The sequence below is a fragment of the Sturnus vulgaris genome, chromosome 5 (genome assembly GCF_052056855.1).
Source record: "Sturnus vulgaris isolate bStuVul1 chromosome 5, bStuVul1.hap1, whole genome shotgun sequence".
NCBI lineage: Eukaryota > Metazoa > Chordata > Aves > Passeriformes > Sturnidae > Sturnus > Sturnus vulgaris.
In genome coordinates this window covers 9,787,033-9,802,862 of record NC_142247.1, presented here as the reverse complement: position 1 = coordinate 9,802,862, position 15,830 = coordinate 9,787,033, and the positions used below count along the sequence as shown (strand labels likewise).

Genomic DNA, 15,830 nt, shown 5'->3' with positions numbered 1-15,830 from the left:
GATGACTTTTGTAGTCTGTGTGAAGGGAAGAACTTAACCTGTGTGGCCTGTGAGCCCATGGAGAACACCCTAACTCTGACAACACCTATTCCAGAGGAGGACATTGAGCTACCACCCAGTGCATACTCATGCAGCAAGATGATGGACTTGGCCTTCCTGATCGATGGCTCCAATAAGCTCTCAGAGGAGGACTTTGAACAGCTGAAGACTTTCATAATTGGCGTGATGAAAAAACTCCACATCTCCCAGAAAAAAATCCGAGTGTCAATTCTGGTGTATAGGACTGGTCCCACCATCTATCTTAACCTTAAAGATATAAAAACCAATTCCCAGATGAGAAGAATTGTCCAGAACATAAGATACACAGGTGATAAAGAAGCATCTGTCTATGAAGTCTTTAAATTCACTGCATTGCATGTGTTTGGAAAAGCAGAAAGGACCAATGCTGCCAAAATTGCAGTGTTATTTATAGCAAGCAAGCCTCAAAAAAAAATCCGTGACATGCTTGGGTTTTTGAAGACTAAAGACATCACAGTAGTACCCGTAGGAATTGGGCCACTTGTCAATGTGGAGCAAGTCAAGTTCATGGCAAAGATGTTTCCAGGTAGCAGAGCCTTCCTAGTGAGCAATGTGTTGGAGCTAATGGATAATAGAGATTTCCTCATTGATCACCTGTGTGATCTTGGACCTGAAGAAAGTCTTCTGTTACCAGCCACATCTGCTCCAACCATGTCCAGTGTCTTATTTCCCCCTTTGGGACTCACAGCCCCACCATCTCTTTCAGAAACATCCCATCCCAACGGGCTTGATATTGCTTTTATTGTGGAAGGCTCTGACAATGTTGGGGAGGAAAACTTCAATAAAGTTAAGAAGTTCATTGAGAAAGTGGTCACAGGAATGAATGTGGGACAGGAAAATATTCATGTTACAGTCATGCAGTATTCAGACACTGTCAGTCTGGAGTATTCTTTTAGGGAAATACAATCAAAGGAAAAAATTATCGAGAAAGTGAGGAGTATACCCTTCCAGGGAGGGAGGGCTACCAACACTGGCAATGCCCTTGATTATATTTCCAAACACACATTTACATCAGTGAATGGGGGCAGGCAAGAGGTTCCTCACTTGGTATATATGGTGTCATCCAGTCCTTCCACTGATGTTATCACACGACCTCCCAGGAGCATAAATGTTATTCCCATAGGAATAACCCCCAGTGCCAATATCCAAGAGCTCAGAAAGATCAGTCATCCTAATGAACCAATTATCTTGAATAGTTACAACAGACTTATTGAAGAGGCACCTGAATTAGTGCTGCAGTCATGCTGCTCTCGTGGGACGAGATTTTGGACTGAAATCACAGGTAAGATTGGATGAATTTTCTGTGTGATTTCTCCTTTCCTCTGTCAGGTCTCCTCCATTTACCCTGTGCATCTCTGAAATTTGGAAGGTTCCCTTATCTGGTTTAGTGTCTTGCTGTCATAAGCCAAGGAAGGACTATTTATCTTCCCTGGAGGCTGAGGATGCCTCCCTGGCCCAGCAGAATTGGCCCCAGCCCTGCAGTCTGTTTTCTGCAGGCTCAGAGTCCTTGTGTCCTTTTGTCAGCAAGGTATAGCAGCTTTCATCCAGGCTGGAGAGTGCCAGAAGAAAAACATTCTCCTGTCTTTATTATTATTCTTCTCTGCTTAGAATAATGTAAAATTATACTTTTTTTGTGAAGAGACATTATTGGGTTTTTCACATACTTTTTTTGTTTTTGTTTGCTTGGGGGTGAGGAGAGTATTCTGTGTTTTTTGTTTATTTTTGTTTTGTTGTTGGTTTGAGCTGGGTTTTTTTGTTGTTATGTACTGTTGGTTTTTGTTTTAGTCCCCTGAGAGGAAAACAGAATCAGTAGAAAAGCAGGAATTGAAATATCTATGAAATACTCACTGGCTATGAATCTCAAGGCTTTCATTAAAAGGGCATCACTTATTGTTTCAACTGGTCATTATCCTGCTTTGTTTTCCCAAAATGCAACTGGACCTACCCTTTCTGCTCCTACCACATTAGCACATTTTACTTTTGGTTATTATATATAAGATCACTTTTTTCCCCTCCCTCTCTCACCCTCAGAGCTGTGCAACAAACCCATGGACATCATGTTTCTTCTGGATGGAAGTTCCAATATTGGAGCATCAGAGTTTGAGGAAATGAAAAACTTTGTGCGGGCATTTATTGAAAATGTTGTGGTCGGTATGTCTGCCTTTCAGCTCAAACACAGAAAGGTGTTTTGTATTCTTTTACTTGTAGGGGATAAACCAGCTTCTCAGTGGAGGTTTTTCAATTCTTAAATTTAAATTACTCATTCCAATCCCTCAAAACACTGACTGCTCAGTGTTTATTTCCTGACCCATGTGGGATGGCTGACACTTTCTGGGAGCACTAAGCTCACTGTACTTGCAGAGTGTGTCATGACAGGGAGGTACACACCTGGTTAGACCATTCCTTATCTTTGATTATCAGTGCAGCCCCCCTGGCAGAATGCCTTGTATCCTGCACATACATTTAGTGATTATGTGGCACAGGGAGCAGTTTAAGACATTGTGTGAGTTGAACCAAGTCTCTCTGCATGGCAGGGGCTACACAGGATGCTGTGTTTTCCCAGTAGTATTTAACAAACACAGATTTTTTTAAGAATCAGGATTGTATTTTGTTGATTCAGCATTAAACCATTTCCATGGAGCAACTGCTGTTATTGGTTCATACATGTTTTACAGAGCATTGATAAAGAATCATTGTGCTCTGTACATAAATACCTTCAATAGGAGGCCATGAAGAGAAATACAGCCAATCACTATGAACAACATATTGCTTGGTTTAATTTTGCAAACCTGATATTTTTAAACTATCTATATAAATGCTCTGTTAGTAGTTTCATTCGTGCTTCTTACATAATGTATAACAGCATGTCAGAGAGCAGCATAATTTGGAATTTCTCTTCATTCCCCTTCACAGGTCAAGCTCCCTGGATTCACTTTGTTCCATGCACATCACTCCAGTGCTGTAGGAGAGAGGAAATTGGGCATGAAATGATCCAGGGAGCTTGGCTCATCTGACAGATGGGGCATCAATCTACTGCTTGTGCAAAACAAGCTGCATGTAAAAAAAAAAAAAAAAAAAAAAAAAGCGAGGGGGATTTTAACAATTTTAACATGGAAAAGGAATAATACTGAATGGAGATCAATAAAATTACATTCTCCAGTTACTGTCATATTCATCTGAGCTAAAATACTTCATGCTGGCAACTGTTTCCAGCAGTATACTGGAATATTTTTTTCACCAGTTTTGATCCTTTTTTTTTTCTTTCTTCAGTTTTGATCTTTTTTCTTTTCACACTCTGATGGAAAACCACTTTCCAGTTGTGCCTAATATAAATCACAATACCAACGTCTTATTCAGATTTGTTTTAAGCCATTCACATGCACTGCCTAAAGTATTTATTTTCTGCTTCAGGCAATTCTTCAATTCATGTGTCAGTTCTCCAGTATGCCAGGGAAAATAATCTAGAAATTTCATGGAACGTGCCTCAAGAGACTGACAGGCTTGTAGAGATGGTGCAGTCCATTCAACAAAGGGAGCAAGGTCCTACCAGACTGGGTGAGTGATGTTTGTGAATCCTGGTGTTTAAACAAGGAGAGGAACAAAACCCCAAGGAATGCTAAATACAGGCTGGCTACAAGCACCAATTTATGTTATTGTGGTGGCAATTCTTGTTAAGGTTCAACTGCTTGTTATGGTTCAATTTTCTCTATTAAAATGTATTCATGATTAACACAAATTATGAAAAAATACATGCGTATAAAACACATTCATAGGTAACACAAATTATGGTCTGTCTTTAATGTATTTTGGAAAGAAGCCTTGAAGTAATGCTCAGGATTTGCACTCATTATCTTTCAAGCAAGCAAAGCATAATTAAGAAGTAAAGACTTTGATCATTAACATTTCAGTGCTGGTTAGTTGATTAGACATTTTGGAGTGGAACTGCTCATGCTGACTTCAGGAGCTGCCCTTGCCAGGTGTTTGATGCCAGATGCTGAGTAATAATGCTGAGTAATGCCAGTGTAACCCATCTGGTAAAAAAATAGCAAACACGAGTTATATTCTGTGTGGTTCACTTCCCTCATCCAAGTTGCCCTGCTGGTTCCACAGGGACTTGGGCTGGCACAAGACTGGGGATGGTGCAGGGACCAGGGAACAAGGATTGCCTAAGGCAGCACCTCAGCTGAAGAGTTACTTGTGAAATGCCATCTTCAGTTCCAGACAGACAGGTCCACTTCAATTTTCATGTGCTAAGCCATCAGAGATTTTTCCACTGCACACAAAATATCAGTTGCAGGGTTCAGCAAAAAATGATTCTCCTACAGCATCTTTCACCAGGTACTCTGCAAATTTTGTTCTTCTGGATTGGAACCATTGGAACCAGCAGCCACCTAGCATCAGAGTCCTATAAGAATTAAGGAATACACAGATTTTTTGGGTCTTTGGACTATAAAGAGTTATTTGTACAGAAAAGTGTGAAGTAAAACCTGACTTCCATAGTTCGCAGGAGGATTAGCTCTGATTGCTTTCTCAGCCTGGAGAAATAAAAATACCAGATGGCTGATGAGACTTCTATAGGCTCGTTGTGGGATGAATTGTTGCATACAAATAGATAAGTTTTGTGAAGCCTTCCATGAAATGTGGAGAGAAAGCCACACGGAACTGCAGGATAAACAGAGCAAACATGGCCTTTGGGAAATGAAATGGGAGAGGCAGCCACATGACATCCTCGTTAGTGATTTGTTTATGTCTCATTGGAAAAGGCTCAGAGACTGATCAGGCATGTGGTATAATGAACCAAAGTGGAATAGAGTAGAAGTAGTTCCTCCCAAATGAAGTCATAAAAATAAGTCACTGCAGTGCTGTCCTGCTCCTTGTGATGAGTGTGAATGTGGCTGGCTGTGCAGGAGACAGCATTCCCGGGAAGTGCACGGTCACTCAGTCCCTTCTGTCTGTGCTTGGGCCTCTGGAAATGCAGAGGGAGCTTGACAAGTGTTGATGGCCCAGTCTGGATGCTGCATTTCCTTAGGAAATCTTTGCTTGATCTGAATTTACCCATCAAAAAATATCACTGCTATCAGAGCAGAGCTGTTTCTTTTTATTTGCACTGGCTGCCCTATGTTAGAAGAACAATTCAGTGAAATCTTTATTCCATCTTGATCCAAATCGTGCTATTTTGATCCACGAAACCGTGTGTGCCAAAGGCAATTGTTGCTGCCATTGTAAAAGTCTTACTGTAGAAAGGATTCCCTTTCCTGCATCATTTTGCCATAATGAAACTCCAGGAGAGAGAGATTTTAGTTGTAAGAAATAATGAAAAACCACCGAGTATGTGAGGGCATAGAAAGAATAAGAAAGAGCAGCCTATAACACAAATCTTTCCCATGCTTGTGCAGTGGGGCCATTCAATAACATCAGGCGAATTTTGGCTCAAGTAACCTATCAGGAAGCAGCTCTGGGGCTATTCAGACATCATGAAATCATGTACAGCTTCACATAAGAAACAACTGGAAAAAAAAAAAAGGAAACTAACTAAACATTAAAGTGATGTGTGCAAGAGAACTGAGGATCACGTAAATGTGTCTCTGTTCAGCATTTGTGGGTGTTTAGGAGAGTCACAGGGAGCAGATTGAGCAATCCCTACAGTAAATACTGCTTAACACTTTATAAAAACATTATTTTGCTTCCTTATAGCTAGTAAAAGTCGTTCATTTAGGCTGACATTTTCCTGCCTCAGCCTCAAAATTTGGTAGAAGTATGTTCTATGTGGCTCAGCTGTATAAAAGCATTTTTAGGGAAAGAAATATTTCCCCCCAACACCCTCTCCAAGAAAAAAAAATTGAATTTATATTTTTCCTCCAACTTTCTATCACTATTAACATATTTGATTAGCAGCATTCCACTTTTCTGTCAGGATTAAGAAGGTATAAATGTCTTTCTCCTAAACCTCACCTGTGGTTTTGGAAGCAAAGCCCCCTCCATAGCACCTTTCCTTTTTCATATCTTTCCCTAAATGGTGCCCTCTAGACCGAATTTCCAAAATCTTTCCCCCCATCACCCAAGGCCAGCAGCTGTCCTGATCAGAGGGCTCCCACCCACTGAGAGAGACTTTCACTTGTTCCCCACAAATATTGCAGGTCGTGCCAGCTTCTTTTTGAAGCCAGTTTTGAGTGACACTAATATCTGCCCTGAGCTGTTTTAATTCACTGCCCTTCAGGTTTTTTTTTTGTTTGCTTTTTTTTTTCCTAGCTCATTTCTTACAAGGTTTGTGAGTTGAACAAGCTCCTGGTGGAGTCTGGGTTTGTCAGAAACCCTTGGTGGTGAGAGAAATGCAGGATTTGTGACCTGCAGAGGAGAGGTTTCTGGGGGCTGTTCCATTCAGTGGTCTTGGACTGACAGGTTTGCGCTGCCCATGAAAAGTTCAGCACATGTTAATCAACGTGTGTTAATGCCAAAATATCAATATTCATGTACCAAGAACTGACCACTTAAAGCACTGTGGGATCAGTTTTCAATAGCTGATTTGTTTCAGGATTAAAATAATCTTCTGTTTTCAGTGAAAAATCCCAATTCAGCGCCAAGTGAAGAGCTTGAATTAAGATACAAAGACCAGTTTCAGGATTATGCACGTGGTCTAGTGGAAGGTGTCCCTGCCCATGGCAGGGGCATTGGAATGAGATGGTCTTTAAGGTCCCTTCCAATTCAAACCATTCTGTGATTTTTATGATTCTATGATTATCATTGTGGGGAGTTGTTCCTGGTTAGACAGATCGTTGGTTAAATAGTTGCAGTCTGGAATACCCACCATGCAGACAGTGCTGGCTGCTTCTGTATCACTTCAGGTTTTGAGGAACCATTCCTTTTTTGTTTCTTTCCCAGGCAGCTTTCAGGATTTGCGGGTGATTAAGATCTCTTGGGGTACTATTTTTGGTCAAAATGTTGCAGAAATGTTAGAGAAACCACTGAGGCCGCTTTAGGCACAGATTCATAAGTTCCCAGCAGGAACTTCCATCTAATTGCATTCTCTTTTCTGTCACAACTCCACAGACCCTCAAGGGGCTTTACATTTCATTCCTTTTTTTTCAGACAAAATTAAAGAAAATAATTGCAAAGGTTGCTCTTAGGAAGTTTTTGCTTTCCCTGAGGTGTTCACCAAAACATTAAATGATTTGTTCTGTGTGTTCCAGATTGGCTAATTCTGGGATGAATCTTCATTTGCGTTTCTTGAATATATTTCAAATATGTCTTGGGTACCTTGTGCTCGTTCAGTTAATTTCATAATGTCCATGATTGCTCCCAATCCAATATTTGTGATTCAGATTAACATGCCTTTTTACACATCTTCACTCTTCCATCCAATTCATTAATGAAACTATTCAATAAGGCAGAATCTATTGTAATTCCCTGTAGACTACTAGTAAACACCTCCAACCCTATTCAACAGATTGTCTTTTGTCCTTAAAGCTTGTTTATGTTCATTGAATCAACTTGCAGTCCTTGCAGGAACCTCTGTGTGAACCATTCTGTGTTGTTACTTCAGAATACAAGTCTAACTTTAAAATCCATCAGGTGTCAAGCCAACCAGGAAAAGGTTCTTAAAAAGCCTGTTCTGACTTTCAGAATTTTGGCATCAAGTGTTCATAGTCATTATTTAATGGTTATTCCAAAAGTGGGGAGAAGATGATGTTCTGTGCTTGCTATGATTGGTTTGTCCTTTCTAAAGTAGCTTGTCTGGTTCAATTGGATTTTTGTTTTTCCTTTTCATTTATCTGCATTTTTTTCCCCTGGACATGCCCAACGAGTGGCATTCATCCCCTACTGACTGAGCTGGAAGGCTGCTGGGGGCTCACCACCTTTGGTGGGCTGAGGAAAGGGCTACAGTGGCTGAGAACAACTTGGGCTAGAGGAATATGTCCCTGCCCATGGCAGGGGAGCTGGAACTGGATGATCTCTAAGGTCCCTACCAACCCAAACCATTCTGAGATTGTCTTTATGTTTCCATGCTGTGAACACTCCTTCCAGTCTCAATAAAGCCTTGTGCACAGTGTTCTTTAATTCAGTGTAAATACTTATATTTCCTTTACTGGTATGAAAATGTCAGGTTTCTGTTGTGTTGCAGTCTCACTGTATGACAATGTTCGAGTTGGTTGTTTTTAGCAGTGAATAATTTTTATTGTGGCCTCTGAGGGATTTGGTAGTTCCCTCCATGGTGAGATGGAGATAGAAAGACCTGAGAAGTGACAGCTTCCAGCTTGGGATGGGGACTTTCTGAATCCCTCTAGCAGGACAAAAGTGTTCATTTGATCTTGTCTTCAGACACCTGGCTCTTTTCTCTAGAGCTGGCTTCAAAATAAAGGGAGAAGTCCAAAGAGTTTTTAGTATGCTAAATCCAATTTTCCATGCATTAAACTAAGTAACTGCTTTGGGGGCCTTTGAAATAGTCACTGGTTCTATTACAATAATACTTGATTTCTTTATGACAAATTATAAAAAGAATGGATTTTTTTTCCAGTTTGCGAATATGTATGGAGTTTCTGAACATTTTTTAAATGAATGTGAGAAGAAGAAAAATGGAGCTGGAGTGGCTGCTGACCACACCAACCACACAAAAGTCAAAGGGTCATTAAAGAAAACAAATTCAGAAATTTCAAGTACTTTTCAAAAATGAATGAAAAATCACTTGTGATCCTTACTGTGCAAAAGTTTAACCTAAATATATATGAAAGTTAAAAACTGAAATACTTTTTTTGGTAATTATTTGCAGGACCAAAGGGAAATGAGTCAATCTTCTGGCACAGTGACCATCCTAGAACAATCTCAAGGACTTTGAATATAGTCATATTTATTTGCTGTATTTTGTCTTATCCTTCGTTATTTCTTGCTAATGGGCCATTCTATATCTAATATTTACCTTGGCAGACAGAAAACCATTTGTAGAAAGGATTGTGGGACAGCTGTTAATTGTGGGATTATGGGATTGATTGTGGGGCATGAGTTAATACCTGAGGTTAGTTACTTTTTGTAGTAAGAAACAGTAGTTTGTGAGATAGAATCATCATCATCCAGCTAATAATGGTGTTTTAAAACATATTTTGTTGCAAATACAAAAACATTCAAGCTTTTGAGGTTTTCACTGAATACCCAACTGCTGTTCCTATGTTACTGAGTCAGTGAATGGTTTGAAACAGACCTTCAAAATCATCTCATTCCACTCCCTGCCATGGGCAGGGACACCTTCCACTATCCCAGGCTGCTCAGAGCCCCATCCAGCCTGGCCTGGAGCACTGCCAGGGATGGGGCAGCCACAGCTTCCCAGGGCAGCCTGTTCCATTGGTCCCTCAGGACCCTCTGAGTAAAAAAATTCTTCATCACATCAAATCTAAATATCTCTTCTTTTAGTTTAAAACTCTTCCCCTTGTCCTATCCCTACCTGCCACTATAATAAGTTGCTCTCATTCTTTTTTTATCAGCTCCCTTTGTCTACTGTAAGGCTGCAGTGAAATCTCCCTAGAGACTTCTCCAAGCCTTATCAATAATCAATGTGTTGAGTGAAATTCCTAAAGTTTGTCCATGCTTGCAGCAGCTTGGGAAAAGGGTTTTTTTGCTTCTATCTCTGAAAAGGTGTGGGTGACATGGTGCAAGAAGACATCAAGTGTACAAAATATTGAAGTGTGCTAAGGTGTACTGTGCTGGTGAATTATCTACAGGCTGACTTCCAGTGTTTTACAAACGCATTTATTATAAAAAATTGTACAGTGAATTCCTCAGGCAAACCTATTTTTGCTCCACAGTTACTGCAGATTACTCAGAGGAAATACTCTTTCAAGTGTTTATTATTCACGAGTCACTGTTTGCCCTGAATGTCACATCAGTCACCCAGTTTCATTTCTATTTCCTGACCTGATAACTTCCAAGCCCAAAGGAGCTTTTAAGAAAGCTGCATATCATGATTCCCAGTGTAAATATTTGTGCAAATACACGTCTAAATGCAAGTACTAACAAAGTGCTCTCTTGCTGAGGTCATAATTATCAACAAAAATTTGCCTGAGTGTTCACAGATGTTAAATGAAGGGGCAGCAGCGTCTCTTTTAAGCCAGTTTGTGATTTGGTAGCTCAGGTAGAATTTCTTTCAAAGTTTTGTGGGATTTGGTGTGGGGTTTTTTTTGTTTGTTTTGTTTTTATTTTAATATGGATCACCCAGTTGTATTATGGATTACACAGGATTTAAATTTCAGAGATGTTACTGGTAGTGTGGAGGTAAGATAGGGAAAGGTGATGAAATTAGAGAAGCACTAGATCTTTTATAGGAGTGAGGAAAAACGTGTGAACAGCTCAGGGTGATGCCATGCGTGGATCAGCTCGCCACTGGATGTCAGTGTTGCTCGGCAGTTCGAAGCAGGAATAAAATCTCCACAGTGTTTTATCCTTTAGGGATGGCAATACTTCTGGGAAAGGTAACTGCTTAAGTGTGGAGTGTAACTTTGTTATTGTGGCTAAGGGAAGGGAAAATAATTCCCATCGCTGCAGAGACAGGGATGGTCTAGGGATGGAGTTAAGGATGGTCCTCCTGTTTTGGATGTCTTAATAAATACTGGAAGGTTTTTAATTGCTGAGATCTTTCATGTAGCTGCAATAAATCAGACATAAAGAATAAATATTTTTCACTACCAACTAGCATAACACACTAAAACAATATGAGATTTAGTTTTATAGTCTCCTGTGACTTTTCTATTACATCTCTTATTTCTGTCTTCTTTTCTTCCTAGGAAATGCCATTGATTTTGTGGTCCAGAATGCAATGTCAGAATCCCACGGAGGCAGACCCAGCGCATCAAAGGTCGCGATCGTCATCGTGTCGGGGAGCTCACAAGATGCTGTGGAGGCTGCTGCCCTTTCTGCAAGACTGAACAGTAAACCTAGTTTCACCATTTATAAGTAGAGTTGTTACTTTTTAAGTAATGAGCTAGAACAAAAGATGGAAAATTAAGACACTGGTGTATTCATGTAAGTTCTGGAGTTACTGTGTATAGTGTTGTGGTAAGGAACAGACCTGAACAAAACATGCCCTGTGAAGATGCCTTTGAGGTACTGGGAAATTCAAGACCAATCTGCAATTAATGCTGACAGCTTCCCCGGGACTCACAAATTAGTAGCATTTCGTTTTCCAAGATCCTGTGGGCAGACAGGGATAACAGAAATGTGGTCTAATATAATAAATTCAATACTGTTGTAGTATAGTGAAACTCAAAAGGTTCACTCTAATAATAATAATAATAATTAGAGGTTTTGATCAGATTCTGCACTGACCTCTACAGGAATATACTTTTGCTATCAGTGTCCTGCCTGATGGCTTTTCAAGTTTTCTGGCTGTTGTTTCTGTACCTCAGCTTCCTCAGGTGTTCAGCTGAGGAACTTTGACTTCATTTGAAGGTTGCTCTGGGAGTTATTGAATAAGGCATGGACTGTATAACAACTATCAACCATTATTTTTAATTAAATGGTTTGAAAATAATCCAATTGCTGTGTAACTGAAGAAAGAAAACAGCATATTGAGGTTTTTTTTCATTTATAAAGAGTGAAGATGTTGTCATTAACTCTGCAGCTGTGTTTTGTTGCCCATGAATGATCTTATTATGCTTGAGACTAATAGAGCTCATCTGAGCTAACAGTGTGATTAGAGCAGCACCATTTGAGCCCTTAGTTGCCTTTAGCCAACATGGGGAGAACGATGCAAGTGACACATGAAAATTAAGTGTTGGAGAAAAACTTTTCCCAGTTCGTTCTTTTTTTTTTTTTTTTTTTTTTTTTTTTTAAAGAAACAAATGAAAAAAATAGAACTGATATAATCTTTATGTTGGAAAAGACCTTTAAGATTGTCATGCCCAACCATTAACCAAGCACTGCCAAGTGCCACATCCTTTAAATATTCCAGGGATGAACACTTCACATCTATGAGCAATGGTTTTCTCTTGTGTCTTGCCTATTTCAAACCCTTCCTTCTCTTTTCCTAGGAGTGTCCCTGTTCCCAATTGGAGTTGGGAACAGATATGATGAAGGGCAGCTGAGGACTTTGGCTGGGCCATCTGCTGCTAACAGAATCATGAAGCTTCAGAATTTTGAAGATTTATCCACTATGATCACATTGAACAGTGAATTTATCAAAAAAGTGTGCATGGGTAAGTCCAAAAGGCATGAGCTTGTGTCTGGAGCGTAACACAAAAATCGAAATGCAAAGCCAGGATGATTTTTCTTTATATTAGAAGTCAATCAGATGCTCCATTGTTAGTGTTCCACTGACAACCATTGCAAATACTGACCTAGACCACCACCATCACTTAGGTGTGAAACCAAATGTGAACCCTTTATATATGGATCCAGCTGCTATTTTATTAGCCCAATTCCAGCAAGGTTTTTAGAACTACTTAGGCCTGAAGTTTCAAGCTACCATCTTAATAAAAATCAATCTTGACAAAAATCTTGATAATCAGTACTCAATAGCTGAAGGACACCAGGAAAGTTGAATATGTCATGAATGAATGGGGCATGTTTTAGAAATGTTGTGAGCAAAAATTTCAAGTTATGTGTTTTTCAGACATTATTAGGTGTATGTCTGCAGAAATTTCAGCTGAAATAGAAGGCAAAAATAAAAATAATAAAGAACTTGCTTTCCTGGGAAAGAGATTCTGGGAAAAAAGGTGTAAAATGTTTTAAAGAAGAATTCATTTATTTGTAGATGACAACACTTCTCCTCTAAGGAGCATTGCTTCAACACTGACTAGGATTTTACTTTTTACTTCCTTGGTCTGGATATAGATATTTTCCCCTCATCTAGTTGTTGTTATTCCTGTTCCAATAGCATCCACACATTCTCACCACAAGCCACTGCCTCACGGTGTTAGTCATTGCACAGGTTTTTGCCAGCATTACGAGGGCTTAGTTACATCTCCACTACAATAAATGGACTTTTTTTGTGGAGCCAAGGACCTCTGAGAATGAGGAAGTTGCAGAGTGTTCACAGCCCAGCTTGGAGATATCCGATCAGGCTCCGCTGGGATCACTTCTGGCGTTTTAAAATCTCTCCAGAGCATCAAACAGCTGCCATTTTCTAGATTTAAACAGCTGCCATTTTCTTTCCTCTCTTTTAAAGTAAGCTTTTAAAGATGCATTTCCTCTCTTCACACTGTAAAATATGTGATATTTCTTGCTGTAAATTACATTGATCCAAGATATAGGATGGGGAGCAGGAATTTGGAACTAGTAACTATTTTCTTGTTGCAATCTGTGCTATAACCTGTCAGTACTAGAGGTGAAAGTATTGTATTTTTTATGAAAGCTTTTCCAACAGCTCAAAGAGCCTTGAACTATAGACATCTTCAACACCTAAAATTTAGTTCTCCCTTTTGCTGATGGTGAAGATTTTGCTAGGGGGTGGAAAACTATTTTTATTTTTTGGTGGGGTTTTTTTGTGTTTGGATTTTTTTTCTGTTTGTTTTGCTTTATATAATTTCATACAATCTGTAAAGTATTATTTTCCCCTCTAGACTCATACAGTTGGATTTCTCGTGCAGAGAGAGTCTTGCCTTTTGTATGGAAGTGTACCAAAAATAATAGCATTAAAAAAAGATTTAAAGGAGAGTTCCTAAATGATTTCAAAATACATTATTTATCCTGGAAAAGATAGAGCATAGAGTGTATATAGGATAGTGTAGTCTGGTATTCTATGAAGAGTTTGCTAGTCAGTGTTTTAATTTCCTAGAGACTTTGTCATGCCATAGCATAGAAATGAAATTGCTTCCAAAACATCTTTGGGTGTGTAGTCAGCACACAAAATTAGAAACTGCAATTCAGTGGGTACCCCGTGACCATTTAACTGATTGTATGAAAAAAATGCTCATCGCAGTCATGCCTGAATATAAGGAAACAGAATCTGAGTGTTCTTATTGCAGCTATTTGCATCGATATTCTCTGCTGATCTTTCTGCATTTAATAAATGTGGGTGTGGGTGTGGAAATTCTCATTACCTGCCGAATTCCAGGAGTATTCTCAATTGATCACAAGATTCTGAGGTAAGGCTGGGCTGTGCCTCAGAGCCAAAGCCATGCTCATCCTTCGAGCACCATCTGGGCAGAGCTGTGTCTGTACAAGGAGTGCTGTAGAATTGCAGCCCAGTTATTGTTGGGGTATTTTGAGACCACTGTCATTGTTTATGCCTTTTGTGACTTATTCTTGTACTCTTTGGACAAAGGCCTGCAGACTTCAGGTAGGGATTCACACACTCTAGCACAAAACCCCCCCCAAACTTCTCATAGCTTAAATCAAATTTTCAAGTAAGCAATCTGTATTTTGGTGACCACCACTTAAAAGGCTGGATAAGGGAGTGGGTTGACTAAAAAAAGTCTGCTTCTCTTTCAGACCCAGTCAGAGAATGCATAGATGAGGATGGAAACAAAAAGAGAGTAAGTACATTGCCTGGATTGGCCATCTGGCTTTTAAGTTGCACAGTTTGTGTAAGAACATGAATATCTTCACAGATAAACTGAAACAAAAAGTGTGGGACAATGCAGAGAATTATCTTGGAGGAGGAAAATGTTGGCTTTTGAACTGGTGGGATATCTTTGCACACAGAGGAGGCTTCCTCTACCATCACCTCATCTTGAGGAGTGTTGAATGTTATTGAAGTCAGTGCAGAACCAAAAGTTACGACAGTGTTTGTCTTCCCTGACAACAAAAATGCATTTCTATCTCCTGGTGAGAGGACTTCTGGGACAGCTACACATGACCAAAATAAAGGTGCATGTGCAGGGGCAAGGTCATTGTCCAGCCCCTGTCCTTCTGCTGAAATTACAAATATTTTGTCCCTATGACAATTTTACAGGAAGATAATTATTGTGTGATTGTTCTGCCTCTAGGGAAAATTGTCTCTTTAGCAATGGAGTCAAATTTCTTGGAGTTTGTTTGTGCAAAAGTTCTTATTAGTCCTGAGAAAATGCTCAGAAATGTTAGTAAACTTGTCTGATCTCTCAAAATTGATCCCACTCCAAGAAATTGATGTTCCAGATGTTCACATGGTTCAGATTCTTTGTCTCAGGTGAAATGCCAGGGTTTTTGAGAGTGTATGATACTTCATGCATTTGAAAATACTAGCATAAGCTTGTGCCACGTTTTCTAGTAGGGATCAGTTATGAGTTCTACTCTAGGATTCATCTTAAATTTCCAGTACATAAAAAATATTCCTTTGATTTTTCCCTTGTGAAGACATGACTGTGAGGAAGGATGTGGCTAATAAGTGAATATTAATTATCTGAACACAGGAAATATATCAAAGTTGCCTTACATGGTTGGCCTCAGTCAGCCAGTCAGAACACAGGAAGGCTTTAGCTAAATCAGACACTAAGTGTAATCTGATGGCTTTGAGGCTGACAGCTTAGTTAAAGGAAAAAACCTAGCAAACAAAAGCTGAACTTGAAAAACTATATTAAAACTAGAAAATAATCAGATTCTTGTCTGCAGTTTGTACTGCGTGTGTCCAGGCCTCTGGGCTCTTAGCAGCAGACACAGGTACATGTAGATAAGTGCTGGGAAGGCTGAACTTGAATTTCAGACATGTCAGGTTTCATTTTTGGGGGTGATAAACTTAAAGCACAATTTCCGTTCTGGCTGAAATGCTTTTAGAAGGAAACAGACCGGGCTCCAGTCCATATAAAAATGAACCACACTTTCAAATGGCAGCCTTTAGGGGGATTTGGAGTTGC

At 39.6% G+C, this 15,830-nt stretch overlaps 1 protein-coding gene across 1 annotated transcript in view; it reads left to right on the top strand.

The window, feature by feature from the left end:
* VWF (von Willebrand factor) overlaps positions 1 to 15,830 on the top strand; it is a 121,595-nt gene that overhangs the window by 66,717 nt on the left and 39,048 nt on the right. Inside the window, exons 28-33 of the mRNA XM_014880933.2 lie at positions 15 to 1,360; positions 2,110 to 2,229; positions 3,490 to 3,633; positions 10,845 to 10,988; positions 12,090 to 12,254; positions 14,491 to 14,534. Coding sequence (XP_014736419.2) covers positions 15 to 1,360; positions 2,110 to 2,229; positions 3,490 to 3,633; positions 10,845 to 10,988; positions 12,090 to 12,254; positions 14,491 to 14,534 — 1,963 coding nt within the window. The remainder of the gene's footprint in view (positions 1 to 14; positions 1,361 to 2,109; positions 2,230 to 3,489; positions 3,634 to 10,844; positions 10,989 to 12,089; positions 12,255 to 14,490; positions 14,535 to 15,830) is intronic.